The sequence below is a fragment of the Myotis brandtii genome, unplaced genomic scaffold, assembly GCF_000412655.1.
Source record: "Myotis brandtii unplaced genomic scaffold, ASM41265v1 scaffold187, whole genome shotgun sequence".
Classification (NCBI taxonomy): Eukaryota; Metazoa; Chordata; class Mammalia; order Chiroptera; family Vespertilionidae; genus Myotis; species Myotis brandtii.
The window spans coordinates 4327088-4344135 of NW_005356944.1; the positions used below are offsets into that span (position 1 = coordinate 4327088).

Sequence of the window (17048 nt, forward strand, 5' to 3'; positions counted from 1 at the left end):
TCCCCGGCCCAGGACCCGCCCTCTGCCTGCGTGGAGGGGACTTTGAAGCCGGAGGAGCGCGCGTGGGGCCCGAACCCGGGCTCGGAAGGGGAGAGAGGTAGCAGCTGAGGCTTGGGCTGGGGTGGGGCGGCCCCCAAACCTTCGTTCAGCGCCTGGGCGCCCGGGTCACTGGTCTAGGCTTCCGGCCGCTCGCCTCCAGTCGGAGGGAGGGAGGGAGGGTGCCTTGGGTGTACAGGTCATGGCCTTGCTACGACCCCCAGGGCTAAAAGGCTCGGGTCTAGGCCTCAAGCCCAGGGAAGAGCTGGGGTGTGGCCGCAGGAGGCGCCCCAGGAGCGCTGACCACCGGCTTCCCAAGGCACCCAGGCTCAGGCGCCCACAAGCTGTGGGCCGGGAGCAGGTCCCCTGCTGTCCCTGCGCCCTGTGGGCGGGGCCGCGCCGGCCCGGGAGGCCTGTCCATGGTGCTGAACGCTGCTCAGGTTGTCTCTGCTCCCGCAGACTCGCCCCGCCCTCAGTGGCCCTGGGAAACGAACACAGTGGGCCCCTGGGCTCTCGGTTTCGCCCCACTTCCTTGCCCGGCGCGTTGTTAACTCCCCAGGCCTGTACACAGGGGGCGAAGGGGTGCAGTTTGTGCCTGCACCGGCTGGGGAAGCAACAGGGCAGGGCTTGTGCAGGCTTCCGCCCGACCCCTTGTGCAATGGCGGGCAAGTGGGCCTGGATGTCACAAAGGCTTGGCCCAGCCTGCCTTCCTCTCTGAGAAAGAGAGCAGGGCTGTTGTGAGGATCAGCGAGGATACTTGGGAGCCTTCGTTCTGACCAGCCATTGCTGGAACAGGTGGCCCCATCCAGGCCGGACCACTGCGGGAGCCCATGTGCCCCATGTCAGCCATGGCTCCAGGCTGAGTGGTCTGCAGCCCACAGGCTCAGAGCCACGCCTTCTGGGGTCAGGCAATGGTGAGAACCAGCTGGGCCTGCACTGTGGCTCCTGCAAAGGTGGCCACACCCCTCCCCCAAGTCCTGCCCTCAGTGTCTCCAGGCTGGTGCTGGTGGAGAGTCCACTGGCTGTTAGGAGCCTGGGACACACTTTTGCTGGGTGTGGGGCACGGGCGGCAGCTCCTATCTCAGTGAGCCACCTGAACACAAGTTCTTCGGCCAAGTCCTCGTGGGGTGAACAAAAGGTACTGGGAGTTTTCCGGTGAAAGGAAACTCAAGGTAAATACTCATGTGAGTTGAAAATGCCCACACGGCTCCACAAACGCCACACACCTGGTCGCTGCACACAGAGCCTTATTCTTGTGTGAGTTGAAAATGCCCACAGGGGGCTCCACAAACGGCCACACACCTGGTCGCTGCACACAGAGCCTTATTCTTTCTGTTCCAGAGGCTGGAGTCAGCGGGCTGCTTCCTCCTGAGGCTGTGAGGGAGAGGCTGGCCCAGGCCGCGGGCCCAGCTCCCGGGGTTCGCCCTGAGTCTATGCCCATCTCCTTGTCTTTCTCCTGGAAGAACTCACTGCGGTTAAGGCCTCTGTGTGCAGGGGGTCTCGTAAGCCAGCTCTGTACACAAGGTCACATTCGGGCAGTCCAGGGACTAGGACTTAAACGCATCTTTTTGGGGCCACGCACTCCATTTGTGGTTGGGACCCCAGGCAAATCCCTCAGCGTCTCTGGGGGCTTAGGAAAGGCTCAGCTCGCTGCCAGAAGCCCTCGGCCATCATCTGGAGCTTGGTCACCTGGAGGTCCCTGGCAGGACCAGCAGGAGCTCCAGCAACTGACTGTCCCCTCCATTCCTCACTCCAGTCCGGGCACAGGAGGGGTTAGTCCTGGGAGCCAGGCAGGCCCTTGCTTTCCCCCAGCAGCTGACTCCCCCACTCCTCTCTCACCTGAGGGGAGCTGGCCAGCAGGCAGGGGTGGAGGCAGACCAGGGGAGTGGCCGTGGTCTTGCCACTCCCGCCAGGGAGGCCGCCTGGGAGTCCCGCCAGGGAGTCCCCCACTTTAGTGAGGGCCGTGGTGAGGGCACAGCAGGCTGGTATGGGGGTCCTGGCCGGGGCGTGGGGTTTGTGGTCCCTGTGGGGACAGTGTCCTTGGCAGCAGCTCCTGGGACACTCAGGTCCCGGCATGGTCAAGGGCAGCCTGCAGGCTGCGAGCTCCAATCCAGGTCGCTCAGCAGAGGCTGTTGGGGGTGGAGGACTGGGCCCTGTCCTCCCCGCAGTCCCGTGGCCCTCTCATCAGGGCAGCAGCGCTGCGTCTGCCCCTGCCTGCTCCCCGAGGCCTCTCCCCGGTGCCCACGCGCTGCCAGGCCAGAGGAGGCCGTACTGGCTCCGGGCGGCCCACTCTGCTGACTCACTTTTCCAAGAGCCAGTGCGGTCATCCCTCCAAGGAGCCCAGGCAGGAGGGGCGTCTGCTGCGCTTGGGGCAGAAACTGCCCCCCACACCCCCACGGTGAGGCTTGTGAGGTGGCGGAAAGTGGGTCACTGTTAGCTGTGCTCGTGGCCCCGGGGAGCTGGCCACGTGGTCCCAGAGGCACAGCTTTAGCGGTGGAGGGGGACGGAGTCTGCTGTCCCAGGAGTCAGTGACGCTCAGAGTGGTCCTGTGAGCATTAGTGGCAGGACCCGGAGGCCGCCCTGCTCCTCCTCCTGGCTCAGCAGTGGACTCAGAGCTGGGACTCTGGCACATCCTGTCCCCCATAAGTCTCGGGGTGCTGCCCTCTGGTCACCCGTGCCCAAGGACCAGCTGACACGCAGCCAGGTGCCTGGTGCACTGTACAGCAAGGTAGCCTGTGGCACTAACGTGCATGGCCCAGGGGAGGACAGGACTTGTCTGTGACAGGAGGAAATGGGGGGGGGGGCGGGAAAGGCCAGAAGGACTTTAGGGACAGAAACTCCAGGGCCCTGGAGCACAGACCCCACTGGGGGAGGGGCAGGTCTGTGGCTGGGGAGGAAGGGCAGGTGGAGGGATTGGGGAAGGGCTGTGACTGGGCCAGTCAGTGGGTGACAGGACCTCTGCTGGGCTGTCATGGAGACTGTGTGGGGGAGAAAACAAGGGGGAGGTGGGGGGCAGGTTTGCGGAGCTTTGAGAATAACTGAGGCAGAAACAGGGCGGCCCCAGGTCTGCCCTGTGCTCCTGGAGGCCTCAGACTCCAGGCCAGCTCTCTCCTTCAGCGGGCTCCACGCCCCACAGCGGGCGCTCAGGGAGACGTGGTCTAGAGGGCGGTGATCTGAATGGGGAAGGGCTTTGCCGGCGGCGGAGGAGCCTCGGCACCTGTGTGGTCGTCACAGGACTCTGCCAGCAGGCCGGGCGCTTCCCAGGTGCCGAGCAGAGGCCACCGGGTTGTCTCGGGGTCACAGGGCCGGTGGGTGTGGGTTTCCATTGGTGAGGACCTTCCTGGCCTAGCCAGACGCCCAGCACGTGCAGCACGCCGGAGACCCGCAGGGGAAGGTCCCAGGTCACCGTGCTGTGTTGTCACTGTTCCTTCAGGCTGTCCCACAGGATAGGACACAGGCCAGCTTCAGGGAGGAGGCACCAGAAGCTAAAAGCCCTGAGAAGAGGAGGGGGAGGCGGGTCAGGCCCCTCTCCACATGGCTCTTAGCCTTCGGGGGTACGAAGCCCTCACTGGACAGACTCCAGGCCATAGAACCTCCTCCCCCACCTGTTAAGGGGCAGCTGGGAGAGTCCTGGGGGACAGGGGACATGGGCCGTCTGCGGGCCTGGCCCAGGCAGTGGGCTGGGAGCTACTGCGAGTGTCTTTTGGGGGCAGTAACTGTAGGAATCGCACCCCAGTCCTCACCCAGGGAAGCGGCCAGCACTCGGGAAACCCCTCTTCCGAGCACACCAGCCGGCGCAGACTGCCGCGGCGCCTCCCACAGTGTGACATGGTGTACTTTCCTCTCTCCATGTGAGCCTGTGTTTGCTATAAAGGCAATAATTAGAGATAAAACACCAATTGGATAATGAGCCTGAGCACTTGGAGGGCTGGGTGATTAGGGCGGCTGTGGGCTTCCCCAGCAGGAGCTGCTTCTGCCCGCCTGAGGCTGCAGCGACTCAGGAGGCTCCTGTGGAGGACCCCCCACTGCCTGTCCCCAGGGACTGGCTGGGCTGCTCGGAACCCACCCGTCCCGCCCCAGAGATCCCGGCTGTGGGGGGGACCAGGACACTCAGGGCTGATCTGCCCAGGTGGCAGGGAAGCCTCACCAAGGAGGGGCCCCTCTATGCTGGGCTTTGAGGGATGTATAGGAGTCTGCAGGGCAGGGAGGCAGGAGGTGGATGAGAATGAAAGCAGGAGGAAGCCACCAGAGTTCCAGGACACACCCCAGCCATGTGTCCACGAGCAGCTCTGAGGGTGCCCGCAGCGTGGGGCTCATCCAGGGCACCTCACTCGCTGTGCCCTTTGCCCTCCCCACCTTTCTGTATACCAGCTGGTGACACAGCCTCCGCCTTTCCTTATCTGTGAAATGGGTGCCGGGTGTGTTCCGCTCAGCAGACAGCTGTTGTCATCGGCCGCCTCTAGTTTCCTGCTTCCGGAGGGTCCCTGGCACTGCTCTTTGTCTCCCTGTCAGTTTGAGGCCCAGCGCTTCCTCTTCTGGAAGCAGGAAATTCCCCGCACGTCTGTGACGTCTGCCTCCTGGGGACCCTCGTGGAGCGTGTGTGAGTGCGTTCGTGTGCATGTGCTTCCTGCGCAGGCTGGGCGCTAACCAGCGTCCTCCGCCTGGTCTGTCCGTTTTGGTGGCGTCACAATTTCCACATCTGTCCAGTAGCTGCTGAGCAGCCGTAACTACTCTGCACTGTTTGGGGACATGACATTGTTCTTCATGTTCTGCTACATGAACAGCCCTGCAGAGCTGGCCTAGGGCCAAGCCGCCTGCCTCACGCCCCCGCCTCTGCCCTGTGGGGTCTCTCAGGAACCCACCTCATCTGGCATCCGCCCTGGGCGCTGAGGACTTGCAGGAGCTTGGCTCTCTCAGGGAAGTTAGTGGCCTTTGCTTCCTGTCACCGCTGTTCCCTGGTTCCTCTCGGCCTATCAACCTGTTTTGGGGACTTGCCAGACAGTTCTCCCTCTCACTCTGTCTTGCTCCCTCCTGTTTCCATGTCTGGGCCAAGGACCGGAGGAGGTGCCAGCCCTGTTGTTCCTGGAGGCAGTGGAGTCCCCAGGCCACTGGCTCTGATGGGTGGATGGTGCTGCCTTCTCCCGCCCGACCTGGAACCACAGGGCCACTGAGCAGATCAGAGGCCGCCAGGGAGAGGCCCAGGAGCCTGCTGCCCTTCTCAGCAGGGGCCTGGCTCAGCGAGCAGACCCTGTGGGCATCACAGCTTCAGGGCCCCCTACCCTCAAGCCTGGTGCTGTGCCTCTGGGGGGCACAGCCTCATCTCTTGGCCACAAGGCAGAGGCTGTGGCCGCTGGAGGAGGCCTCCCTGCAGGAGGCTGGGAAGGAGGCATGGGTGCGGGACACACCACAAAGGGCTGGTGAATTGGTAACTAACCGCCCCCCCCCCCCCCCCAGTGTAAAAAGGGGCGGAGACAAACCCAAGCATTTGGAACCTGAGGTGGGTGACGATGACAAGGGAGGAGGGGCTCTGTGGGGCCACCTTCTGAAGTCGGAAATGACAGTGTGGTGTCCCTCAGCGTTCACAGCGGGGAGTCCTGACGTGGTCTGCATCCCTTAAAACAGCCTAAGTCACCCTCAGGCTGCAGTGTCGTGGCTAACAGGCCCCCCAAATCAGGAAGGGGAGGGCAGGGTGTCTGGGGCCCGAGGCCACAGAGCAGTCCAGCAGGGGGCAGCTGGCAGGGGGCTGGGCGCTGCTGGGAGAGGCTGGTGGTGGCCGGTCCCTGCACGGAGGGGGCAGGAGGAGAGGCAGGCACCCAGCTCGGCCCACATGACAAGGGGGCCAGGGCCAGGGTCCTTGAAGTATGGCCAGGAGAGCAGTTATCGGGGAGTCCCCCCAGTGGGGGCTCCAGGCGGACAGTGCAAGGCAGGCTGCGGTGTGCTGCCCTGGATGACCGTGGCCTGTCCTGTCTCGGGTGCCTCTGTCCAGGCTGAAAGGAGGGTGGCAGAGGCTGAGTGTGCTGGGGGGAGGGGCCTGGATGGGGCCTCCTGGGCCTGAGGGCACCCAAGCTCCCCTGCAGGGGGCATCTGGGCAGCTGAAGGCCTGGGGGAAAGACTCAGCGTCACCCACATGGGAACTGGGTGTGGGGATGGGGGGCAGAGCTGTCCTGGGCTGTGACCAGGGAGTGTGGGAGGGCAGACAGTGGCACAGGAGTCCAGCTGGAGGCACACTGAAGGGCAGGGTGGGGCAGAGGCCAGACCCGGAGTGAGGGGCTGTGGTCGGGAGTGAGTGGCATCCCTCCTGGTCAGGCCCCCCCCCCACCCAGACCACTCTGGGGTGGGGCACGTCTGAGGGTCCGCAAGGCCCTGGGTGGGTCTGACGGGCTTCTCTCCCCACAGGCCTCGTGAAGCTGGGCATTCACTGTGTCACGTGCCAGAAGGTGGCCATCAAAATCGTCAATCGGGAGAAGCTCAGTGAGTCTGTGCTGATGAAGGTGAGCGAGGGCGGGGCACGCAGGGCCAGTGGGGTGGGAGCTGGCCCTGCGGTCAGTGCCACAGGCAGGCCCAGGGCTCTGCTGCAGTGAAGGGACCCAGGTGGGTGAGGACAGCACTCTGCTTAGGTGGGGGAGGGCCAGTGACAGCAGTGAGGACCCCTCTGGCTGCTGAGGGTAGAGGGGACTTGGGCGGGTGATTTTAGGGGAGGTGGCGGCTGCTTGGCTGGGCGGGGCAGTGCCGGTGGGGCCAGGTGCATTCTGACCTGCCTTGGGGAGCACTTGGCTGAGGTCCTGGACTCCGACTGGGACTCTGAGATGTCCAAGTGGAGAGGCAGGAGCTGGGGGAAAGGGATTGGGGATACAACTGGGGCCCATCCCCCTGAAGGCCTGGCAGGGACCACATGCAGTTGGGCCAGGGGCCTGGAGGTGGCCCTGACACCCGTGGGGCTGTGTGTGATGCCGTGTAGGCCAGGCCATCCCACAGGTGGAGACCCTGTGGCTAGACTGGCCCTGCCCCAAAGCCCCAGCTGCACCCAAGAGCCCACAGCGGTGCCCCCAAGGGGCTGGGCCCACACCTCCCCTCTGTGTTCCCAGCAGCCGAGGCTCCAGGGGAGGGGGAGGTCGAGGCCGGGGTCCACGCCCCACAGGCAAGCACATGTGATGCACTCCTCCTCCGCAGGTGGAGCGGGAGATCGCCATCCTGAAGCTCATCGAACACCCCCACGTCCTCAAGCTGCACGACGTTTATGAAAACAAAAAATATTTGTAGGTATTGCTGGGTCTGGAGAGTTGGGGTGGCCAGAGTGGAGGCCGAGGGGCCTGGGGAGGAGACGGGCAGCCCCTCGGGCAGTGGGGCCAGGCAGGGCGGTCTCAGTAACAGTCCCGGGCAGTGGCATCACTGCTCCTTGACCAAACACCGGGGACTCACAGAGCCACCACCTTGAGCCACTATGGGGGACAGGGCTTCCTGGAGGCGTGGCTGGGTAGGGGTCAAGGGGCAGGGGTCCCAACATGGCACGAATGGCCAGCTCCAGTGTTTAACTGAGGATGGGTGACGGAGCTGCCCCATGTGGGGGCCTTGAGGAGCAGGGTGGCTGGTCATGGTGTTGGGGCCGACACTGGTGAGCCGCAGGAACTCGGCCACCATCAGAACCATGACAAGGGCACCGACAGACACACCCACTGGCTTGATGGCGGCTTGTCTTGCAGTACCTTGGTGATGTCCCATGAGTTTGGGAGGCAGGCAGGAGCTGGGGCAGGCCTGGCCCACCTCTGTGTACAACATGCAGGACACCGGTTACCACCTGGCGAGATACACGAGGGCAAGGGGCAGAGCACTTGGCTCTGAGGAGGCCACCTTGGGGAGAGGGCGGGGGGACAGGAAGCAGGGAAGGGTCTAGGACGGGGGTTCTCAACTTTGGCTGCACATTAGAATCACCTGGAAATCTTTTTAAAATCCTGATTTCTAGGCCTCATCCTCCGGAAATTCTGTTTCTTTATGGGGTGGGGCCACATCATTAGTAACAAAGAAACAGAATTTCCGGAGGATGAGGCCCAGGAATCAGGATTTTAAAACGATTCCCAGGTGATTCTAATGTGCAGCCAAGGTTGAGAACCACTGGTCTAGGAGGACAGCCCGAGGAGGGGATACAGCTCGGGCAAAGGCCTGGTGACGGGAGCAGGATGCCTAGGATGAAGGTGGACAGGGGGCTGGTCCAGGTCCTGCTGGGGCCAGCCCCCTCCCAAGGGGTCAGGAGTCCCAAGACAGCTCAGGGAGCCTGGAAGTGCAGTAGCAAGCCTGGGTCACTGAGGCCAGGCAGGGCACCTGCAGGGCACCTCCGGCCTGTGCTGTGCCTTGGCGTTCCTGCCCCCCCCCCCCGTGAGTACCACCCAGTGCCCCCTGCCCTGTGTCTCCAGCCCCTCCCCCTCTCCTCTCCACAGACAGACTCCTTATGCCCTGAGGGTGCCCCCCCCCCCACTGACCCCTTGAGTCCTACAAGACCAGCTCTGGAGACAGCCGGTCCCACACCCTCCTCCCCACCACCCCCTGCCCTGCGCCTCTCCCCCTGCTCTGTCCTCTCCTCTCGTCCCTCTCCCTCCCGAAAGCCACTGCTGCCCACTAGCAAGTCCTAGGGGAGTCCGCACAGGCCCGGGTCCAAGCTCCTCTGAGGCCCCACAGGCTTCAGTGCCCACGAGTCCCAGGTCCCCCATCCCTGAAACCAGCCCCCACAGGCTCCACCAGGGGCTCGGACAGAGGCTTCTCACTCACCACCTTCAGAGGGGCTCGGGGTCTCCCCGCCACCATCCCCCAGTGTCTTCCTGCCCTCTACCTCCTGACTCTTCTCGCCCCCCACCCCCTGTACCTCCAGCCCCTTTTTCCACCCGCTGGCCAGGGCTCCCTGAGGGTCCCTGTCTGACTTGTCCCCCTGCTCCGGGAGCCCAGCCTGGGCTGGCAGGGCCCGCAGGACCATGCACCAGCTCCTTGAGGGTCAGCAGCCACAGTGCCCCGCTCACCTTGGGGCCTAATGGTCTCTCAGCGGGAGGGCCAGGTGTGGCCCTGCTCCCAGACCCTGGCACCATGGGCTCCTCCAGTCGCTGCCCTGGAGGCAGGCTTGCACGTGTGCACCCACCTGAAGCCCGCCCGTCCCGCAGATACCTGGTGCTAGAACATGTGTCTGGTGGGGAGCTCTTTGACTACCTGGTCAAGAAGGGGAGGCTGACCCCCAAAGAGGCCCGCAAGTTCTTCCGGCAGATCATCTCAGCGCTGGATTTCTGCCACAGCCACTCCATCTGGTGCGAGCCGCCCCCACGTGACCCACGCCTAGCTGTCCCGCCAGCAGACACCCCTCTGTTGGCCCCAGAGCAGGTGTGGGGGAAGCAGGGAGCGGGCGGGATCCCTGCTCACGAGCCGGGGGGAGCACGCGGTGCGACCTGAGGCTCCCAGTCCTTCCATCCCAGACCTGCAGCCAACCGCCAGGCAGGCGACTTCCGATTGGCTGCCTGTGACATCACCAGGCTGTGCTGCCATTGGCCGGGTGCCGTGTGGGTGGGGTTTGGGGGAGGGACCCAGGTCAGCCTCCGCTGCCTCCCTCACAGCCACAGGGATCTGAAACCAGAAAATCTCTTGCTGGACGAGAAGAACAACATCCGGATCGCGGACTTCGGCATGGCGTCCCTGCAGGTGGGGGACAGCCTACTGGAGACCAGCTGCGGGCCCGGAGTGAGTGGTCTCCGTGGCCAGGGAGGTCCAGGCCCCAAGCGCCCGTCCAGCACCGCACAGCCTGGGCTGCAGGCAGGACCCTGGTTCCGCTCCTGGCGGTGGCTCCGATGTGCGGTGCTGTGAGGGGGCTGCTGGTGACCCGTCTGGCCCCGGGCGAGCAAGCTGGTGTACCAGCCTCCTGCTCCGTGCACTCCCAGCGGTGGTGCTGGGTCGGGACCCCAGTCCGTGACGCGGCCCTTCCTCTGTCTGCCTTCTTGGACCAGGCCGTCTGGGCAGCCTAGAGGTGGCAGAGCCCTAGACTCCTAGGCTGGTCTCCTCCCTGAGTAGGGAGTGGGGTGGCAGCAAAGCCCCTTGAGGCTCCCGGTGGGGCCTCCTTCTGGGCGGCGTGTGCTGGGGGAACGGCACCTCTCTCTCAGCGTCCACCTGCTGTGGTCCTGGGGCAGCCTCGAGGTCATGGCTGGGCGGACAGCGAGCCCCCAGCCTGCGCCCTGACGGCTGCTTTTGCCTTCAGGTCCCCCCACTATGCCTGCCCCGAGGTGATCCGGGTGAGTAGTCACTACGCGCCCCTGTCCCTGCCTGTCCAAGGGGCCTCACCCCCGCCCTCGCGGACCCCAGACCCTCCACCTGGGTCCCTCATTCTCCACGAAGCCAACCACACTGCCCCCCGCAGGGAGAAAAGTACGACGGGCGCAAGGCGGACGTGTGGAGCTGCGGGGTGATCCTGTTCGCCTTGCTGGTGGTGAGCCCGCGCCGTCCACACCCTGCTCCGCCCTCCCCGGTCTGCCTCTCCTCCCCGCTCGTCCCTCCTCCCTCACCCTTCCATCTCTGTGCCGCCCCTCTGTCCCGCCCCTCCCGCCCAGTCCCCCGCCCCACGGTGACCCCGTCCCCGGCCGGCAGGACGTGTGGAGCTGCGGGGTGATCCTGTTCGCCTTGCTGGTGGTGAGCCCGCGCCGTCCACACCCTGCTCCGCCCTCCCCCGTCTGCCTCTCCTCCCCGCTCGTCCCTCCTCCCTCACCCTTCCATCTCTGTGCCGCCCCTCTGTCCCGCCCCTCCCGCCCAGTCCCCCGCCCCACGGTGACCCCGTCCCCGGCCGGCAGGGGGCGCTGCCCTTCGACGATGACAACCTGCGGCAGCTGCTGGAGAAGGTGAAGCGGGGAGTGTTCCACATGCCGCACTTCATCCCGCCGGACTGCCAGAGCCTGCTGCGCGGCATGATCGAAGTGGATGCGGCGCGGCGCCTCACGGTGCGTGCGGGCGCGGAGAGGGTCAGAGGGTGCGGGCCTACACTTCCAGGCCAGACTTAAGGGCCCCCAGGGGTAGAGGTTCCATCTCCATGCCACCTCCCTGGGAAGGGAGACTTGTGCCTGCGAGTGTGGTACAGGGACCCCTGGGTGTGCGGGCTATACACAGGCGTGAGTGAATGCACAGCTATGTGTGTGCACAGGTGTGTGCGCGCACAGGTATGAATGTGCATATGTGTGAGAGTGCATGCAGTTGTTTGCACGTTTCATAAGTGTGACTGCAAGTGCATGTGTGCAGGCACAGTAGTGTGCACATACACGTGTACACAGGTATGTGCACTCATGCACATGAGAACCGTTCATAAGTGTGTGTGCCCCTGCATGGGTACAGTTTGTGTGTGCACATGCATGAGAGTGTCTGCACAACTGTATTTCACAGGTATGTGCACATGTGTGCATGTACACAGATGCACAGGCAGTATTCACATGTGTGGGCATGTGCCCAGGTGTGAATGTGCATGGATATGTGGGTATGTGCACAGGGGCCTCCTGCTGGCTGTGTCCTGCAGGTGTGCCTGGGAGACCAGCGTTCACCAACTCTAGCACCGTCCCTCAGCTTCCAGGCCAGCCCTGACAGTGGACACAGCTCATCATGACACTGACCATGGGGGGTTGGATGTTCTGAGGGAAGTCCCACTTCTGAAAGAAGCCCATAGGCAGCCAGGGCTTAGCTGGTACCAGGATATTAGATCCCCAGGGCAAGGGCAGCAGGACTCCCCTGGACTGGTCTTTCCAGGACAGGGGTGGCCTGGTGACCAAGAGGCCATCTCCCAACCGCCCCAACCCAGCTGTCCCCAGGCTGGTGGAGGGGCACTTGGAGAGCGGGCCTCTGAGCCCCCTGCTCTCACCTGCACCCCAGCCCCTCCCCGCAAGTGGGCCACCCCTGGCTGCCTTCTGCTCTCCTCCCTCAGGCCTCCTTCTCTGAGCCACCAGGGGCCCCCAGCCTCCTACCCATACCTGCAGCCCCCACCATCCTTTCCCTAGACTGGCATTTCCTCTTCCACTGGGGAGGCAGGGTCAGGGGGCTAGTCTGGAGCCTCTGGGAACGCGCAGCCCTTCCCCATTTTCCTCCATCCCCACCCTCTCCCCTCTCCTCCCCCCACCTTCCCACCACGTCCTCTCCCTGCCCTCCCTTCATCCTTCTCCCCTCCTCCTCCCTCCCCATACCCTCCATCATCCCTCCTCCCCTCTTCCTGCTGGCTCTCTTCCTCCACGATGGTCCTCTCCACCCCCCCCCCCAGGTGCTCCCAGCTCCTGCTCCCTCTGGCCTCCTAACGTGGGCTCCCTGCTCCCTCCATACTAACTTCCTGTTTCTCTCTCTTGTAGCTAGAGCACATTCAGAAACACATATGGTATATGTAAGTAGCTTTTCCTCCCACTCATCGCCTGCTTTGCCTGTCGCTGCAGCCGGAGGGCCTGCTAGGGAAGGCGGGGGGAGGACCCAGCCCAGCGCAGGCCTGCCCCCAGCCTCAGCCCAGCGCTCAGGGACTCCCGGCATGCCTGCGCTGGGCACAGCAGCGTGCAGGAGGTGTGCAGGGGCTGGGACAGGGAGAGAGCAGTAGGACTCAGGGTCCCCAGGAAGGGCTGGGGGGAAGGAGCCTTAGGCCTGCCGAGGTCAGTGACCACTGGTGGTGCCCTGTTGTCCACAGAGGGGGCAAGAACGAGCCTGAGCCAGAGCAGCCCATCCCCCGAAAGGTGCAGATCCGCTCACTGCCCAGCCTGGAGGACATTGACCCCGATGTGCTGGACAGCATGCACTCGCTGGGCTGCTTCCGAGACCGCAACAAGCTGCTGCAGGACCTGCTGTCTGAGGAGTATGTCCCATGTGGGGTCCTGCAGGCAGCAGCGGGGGATGGTGGGCTGTGGGAGGGAATGCTGTGGCCCTAGGACCACCATCCAGCAGTGGACACCATGCTTGCTGACCCTTCTCACCCCCCCACCCCCAACAGGGAAAACCAGGAGAAGATGATCTATTTCCTCCTCCTGGACCGGAAAGAAAGGTACCCCAGCCACGAGGATGAGGACCTGCCCCCCAGGAACGAAATAGGTACAAAGTCCCAGGGAAGCCTGGCCCCACACCAGCCCTGCCAGATGCAGCAGGCTGCCCGGCCTGACCCCTATCTGCACACAGACCCTCCCCGGAAGCGCGTGGACTCCCCAATGCTGAACCGGCACGGCAAGCGGCGGCCTGAACGCAAGTCCATGGAGGTGCTCAGTGTGACAGACGGCGGCTCTCCGGTGCCTGCTCGGCGGGCTATCGAGATGGCCCAGCACAGCCAGAGGTACATGCCTCCGGGGGGGACCCAGTGCCCTACTTGCTTGTGCCCTGGCCTGATCAGTGAAGGCACCCTTCCTGAGCTGTGCTGGGCCTAACTCATCTCTGCGCCCTGGGGCTGGGCCGGCTGCATTGGGCTGCACGGGCTGAGCTGGGCAGGGCTTTGCTTTGTTGGCCTGGGCTGGTAGGCCACCCTGGACTGGACTGGGCTGAGCTGGGCTTGACTGGGTTGGGCTGAGTTGTATTGGGCTGACCTGAGGTGGAATAGACTGGATCGTGGTCCAGCTATGCTCAGAGCCAGCAGCCTAGTCCCCACTTAACCGCTGGTCCCGTGTTTGGGTCCCCTATGGCTGTGCAAGGGGCATGAAAATGGAATTTTGGGGGACGATGAGCAGATCTAGGCCGCCCCAACAGATCCCCCTGGAGGAAGCAGACATCCAGGCCCACAGTCACAGCTGTGAGGCCCTTGGCCAATCCTCACCTGGCGCTGTTAGGTTGAGGTTGAATGTTCTTGCCCAGATGGGGGCTTCAGCTGTCTGCCCCACCCCCTGGGGAGCACCGTGGGTGGTCCACGCAGCCCCAGCTATCTCTGGTCAGCTGGGTGCTGGGTGCTGGAGCTGGCCAAGCCTCCCAAGGAATTTACCATCAAACAGGGGAACCACAGGGCAGCCGGGCCACCATTAAGATTAACCTGGGCTGATGGCCCACAGCCCCCTAGTGGTCCTGGGTCCTCCCAGGGAACCAGCTGGCTCAGCCTCTATCCAGGTCTCCAGACAGCTGTGGCTCTGGCACCGGGTGGGGCAAGGGGAGGAGCAGGGGGAAGGTTTCCTGCTGGCCACACTCCTGCCCAGTGCCACACCTGCCCTGCTTGTTGTGGGCATACCTCTGCTCAGCCCAGCTCCCCAAGCCTGGCCCTTGGCTTCTGGCTGGAACCCGGCGGGGCTGGCTGAGTGCTGACCTGGCCCTCCCTGCACCAGCCTCCCCACACCCTCCCACCCCACCTGCCTGGGCCTGGGGTAGGGGCTGGGAGGCCACCCTGCCATGGCTTCTACTCTGCTTCCCAGGCCTGGCTGCCATGGGCTGCTGGGTGCTAGGGTGGGTTGGTGTGACCCAGGCTGATGGTCACCTGAAAGCCCCTTCCTCCCAGCTCCTGGCCTCTGCCTCCTCTTCTGGCCATAGGGTGCTGAGTGACAGTGGGCCTCCTGCTGGGGCTGATGCTGTGCCCCTGGAGCTCTCCTGCTCATGTCCCCTGGCATCTGTGTGCCCTGCGCACAGCTAGGAGCTATGTGGTCTGGCCTCCAGGCCGTCTGGCGGCGCTGTGGCAGTAACTCTGTTTTCTCGCTTTGTTCCCGCTGTAGTAAAGCAATGTTCAGTAAAAGCCTGGATATCGCTGAAGCCCACCCCCAATTCAGCAAAGAAGACAGGTATACACCCTGCCCACCCGCCCCGCCCCCAGCCCCCCAGGCGACTCGGGCCTGGTGGCAGGGCTGGGCCTGAGGCTCTGGCCTGCTCCCCTTTGGCAAGGGAACCTTCCAGAAGCCGGGGGAAAGGCTGGGTCAGGCCAGGCTGAGGCCCAGGAGGAGTGGGGGCTACTGGGCGAGGCCAACAGCCAGCCCAAGAGGGGCTGGGAGACCCACTGTGCTCTCCCTGCCCTGGGCCCCTGAGGGGTTGCAGGTGCGAGGCCCCATCTGGCCCACCTTAATGTGGCTGGTGGTGGTCCTGGTTAACCTCCCCTTGGCCGGCGCTGTCCCCTGGGTCCTGGGGCCACCATGCTGCCCACTAGGGCCTGAGTGGAAGTGGCAGCCAGAGGCAGCTCAGCCATCCCGAGCCCATTGCAGCCTCCCAAGTTGATGGCAGGAGGTGTGCTGGTCACACCTGGCCTTTGTGAGCCCCCTGCCCCGCACCTGCAGGGCCCGCTGCCTGAGGGTGACATGGTTGGGCCTGCCCCGTGGTCCCCCACAGTCTCGCCGCCCCTGCCTCTGGGGTGCAGGTGTTGTCCTGTCTAGGCAGCCATGGCTCAGTCTCCAGAAGCTGCCTGCTGGGCAGGAGGGCGTGTGGACGGCTCCCACCCCTTTCTCCCCTTGCTGCTGTCTGCTTCCTTGTGCCAAGCCACAAGCTTGCACTGGCTCGGTGGGAGGCCCCAGGCACTGGGCCTCACTGTGGCTGTTGGGGGGCCCCAACTGGGACTCAGCATCGGAAAGCTTTGGGCTGGGGGACTGGGGCAGGGTCAGTGCTGAGTGACAGTGGGCCTGGGCCAGGTGGGAGAGTACGACGGTCATGGCCATGGGGCCCCAGCTCACAGGTGCTGGTGGAGTGGCCAGGAGCCAAGGTCTGGCCAGCATGGGCTCCATTCCTCCCCCAGGCCCAGGGGCCAGGCCAAGGTGTGGCAGGCGAGACCCCTCTCCAGGCCATGCTGGCTGGGGTGGGCAGGTGGCAGGGCAGTGCACCATTCCCCTGTCCTTTCCTAGGGCTGCATCAGCCCCCAGTCCCATTCCTTTCCCTAAGGACCGCAGGTGTGGTAAGTCCCTGCAGGCCGTGTCTGCCCCAAGGGGGCACAGCTGTGTGCCTGTCTCAGCTGGGCACCCTGGGTCCAGCTATGCCCAGGCCAGGCCTGCAGGCCCAGTGCAGCCTGTGGTGGAAAAAGATCAGTGTCCACCCCAGCCTCGTCTTGCCCAGGCCCTGGTCATGCAAGTGAGGAGAGGGCCAAGGGCTGGCCTGCTGTGGGCAGCTCTGGACCAGGCAGGTGGGCTGTGGGTGCCAAGGGGCTGGCTAATGCCCAGCTGGTGGCCCTGGGCCAGCACAGCCTTGGGGGTCAGGTGGTTCCTGGCAGCTGGAGTGTGGAGAGGGGCCTGGCACAGGCTGGGTTCAGTTTCCAGAAATCTGCAACCTTCCTCATCCCTTTGCCCACCTGAGCCCCTGCAGACACTGGCAGAGGGCTCCAAGGCTGCACCATGGGGCTCCGACGGGGGTCCCAAAGAGGCTGCAGGGTCTCTCCTGATGAGGACAGGCGGGGTGGGGACAGCAGGACAGTCCTGGGCACCCAGGCCTCCTGTGGGAAGAGAAGCTGTGCACCCGTGGCCTGTCTCAGCTGAGCCCCGCTCTGCACCTGTGTCCCCAGGTCCCGATCCATCAGCGGCGCTTCCTCAGGCCTCTCCACCAGCCCACTCAGCAGCCCCCGGGTGAGTGACGCCCCCTCCACTCAGGCTCCCAAACCGAAGGTGCTCGGGAGGGGCCGGGCGGCCCTGGAAGAGGCCCCGCCATTCCCACCTGCTGGGGGCCACGCGTGGTGCTGCCGTTCTGCGGCTCTGGCTGCTCTCGCTAACTGCACGTTTTTTGTTTTGTTTTGTGTGTTTTCTTGTGTGTTACTTGTTTTCTTTCGTGGCAAATGCTCCGCCCCCACATGCCTGCACCCGTGGGTCTTCCTGGGGTTCTGTGTGCATGTGGGTGGGGGGCACGGATGCATGGCTGACTCCTGCATGGCGGACCCACACTCCACTCCCTGCCCTCGGTGCCTGCCCTGTAGCCTGTTAGGAAGTTTGTGCTGCCTCCCCCTCCCCCTGAACTTCCCTTCGTGGCCTGCACCCTGGCCACCTCCATGGAGCCCGAAGTTTGTCAGAGCGCCTCTCGGCCTGGACACGTCCTCCCTCCACAGGCCGCCCCGCGGCCCAACCCCAAGACCCAAACCTTGCCAAGCAAGGCCAAGCTGACCGACAAGCCTCTGCAGG

At 64.4% G+C, this 17048-nt stretch overlaps 1 protein-coding gene across 16 annotated transcripts in view; it reads left to right on the forward strand.

The window, feature by feature from the left end:
• BRSK2 (BR serine/threonine kinase 2) overlaps positions 1 to 17048 on the forward strand; it is a 34675-nt gene that overhangs the window by 5786 nt on the left and 11841 nt on the right. For 9 of the 16 annotated variants that reach the window (XR_001361737.1, XR_001361738.1, XM_005864390.2 and 6 more), the window contains exons 2-14: positions 6433 to 6527; positions 7207 to 7292; positions 9180 to 9320; positions 9624 to 9740; positions 10259 to 10292; positions 10418 to 10486; positions 10845 to 10991; positions 12375 to 12406; positions 12698 to 12862; positions 12998 to 13095; positions 13180 to 13330; positions 14682 to 14747; positions 16442 to 16502. Coding sequence is in view for 13 of the 16 variants with exons in the window: in XM_005864390.2 (XP_005864452.1) it covers positions 6433 to 6527; positions 7207 to 7292; positions 9180 to 9320; positions 9624 to 9740; positions 10259 to 10292; positions 10418 to 10486; positions 10845 to 10991; positions 12375 to 12406; positions 12698 to 12862; positions 12998 to 13095; positions 13180 to 13330; positions 14682 to 14747; positions 16442 to 16502 (1262 nt within the window). In the remaining 3 variants the exon portion in view is untranslated. Of the gene's footprint in view, positions 1 to 6432; positions 6528 to 7206; positions 7297 to 9179; positions 9321 to 9623; positions 9741 to 10258; positions 10293 to 10417; positions 10487 to 10844; positions 10992 to 12374; positions 12407 to 12697; positions 12863 to 12997; positions 13096 to 13179; positions 13331 to 14681; positions 14748 to 16441; positions 16503 to 17048 lie in introns of those variants that run through there. The other 7 variants (XR_001361739.1, XM_005864384.2, XM_014538145.1 and 4 more) reach the window with 2 other exon arrangements.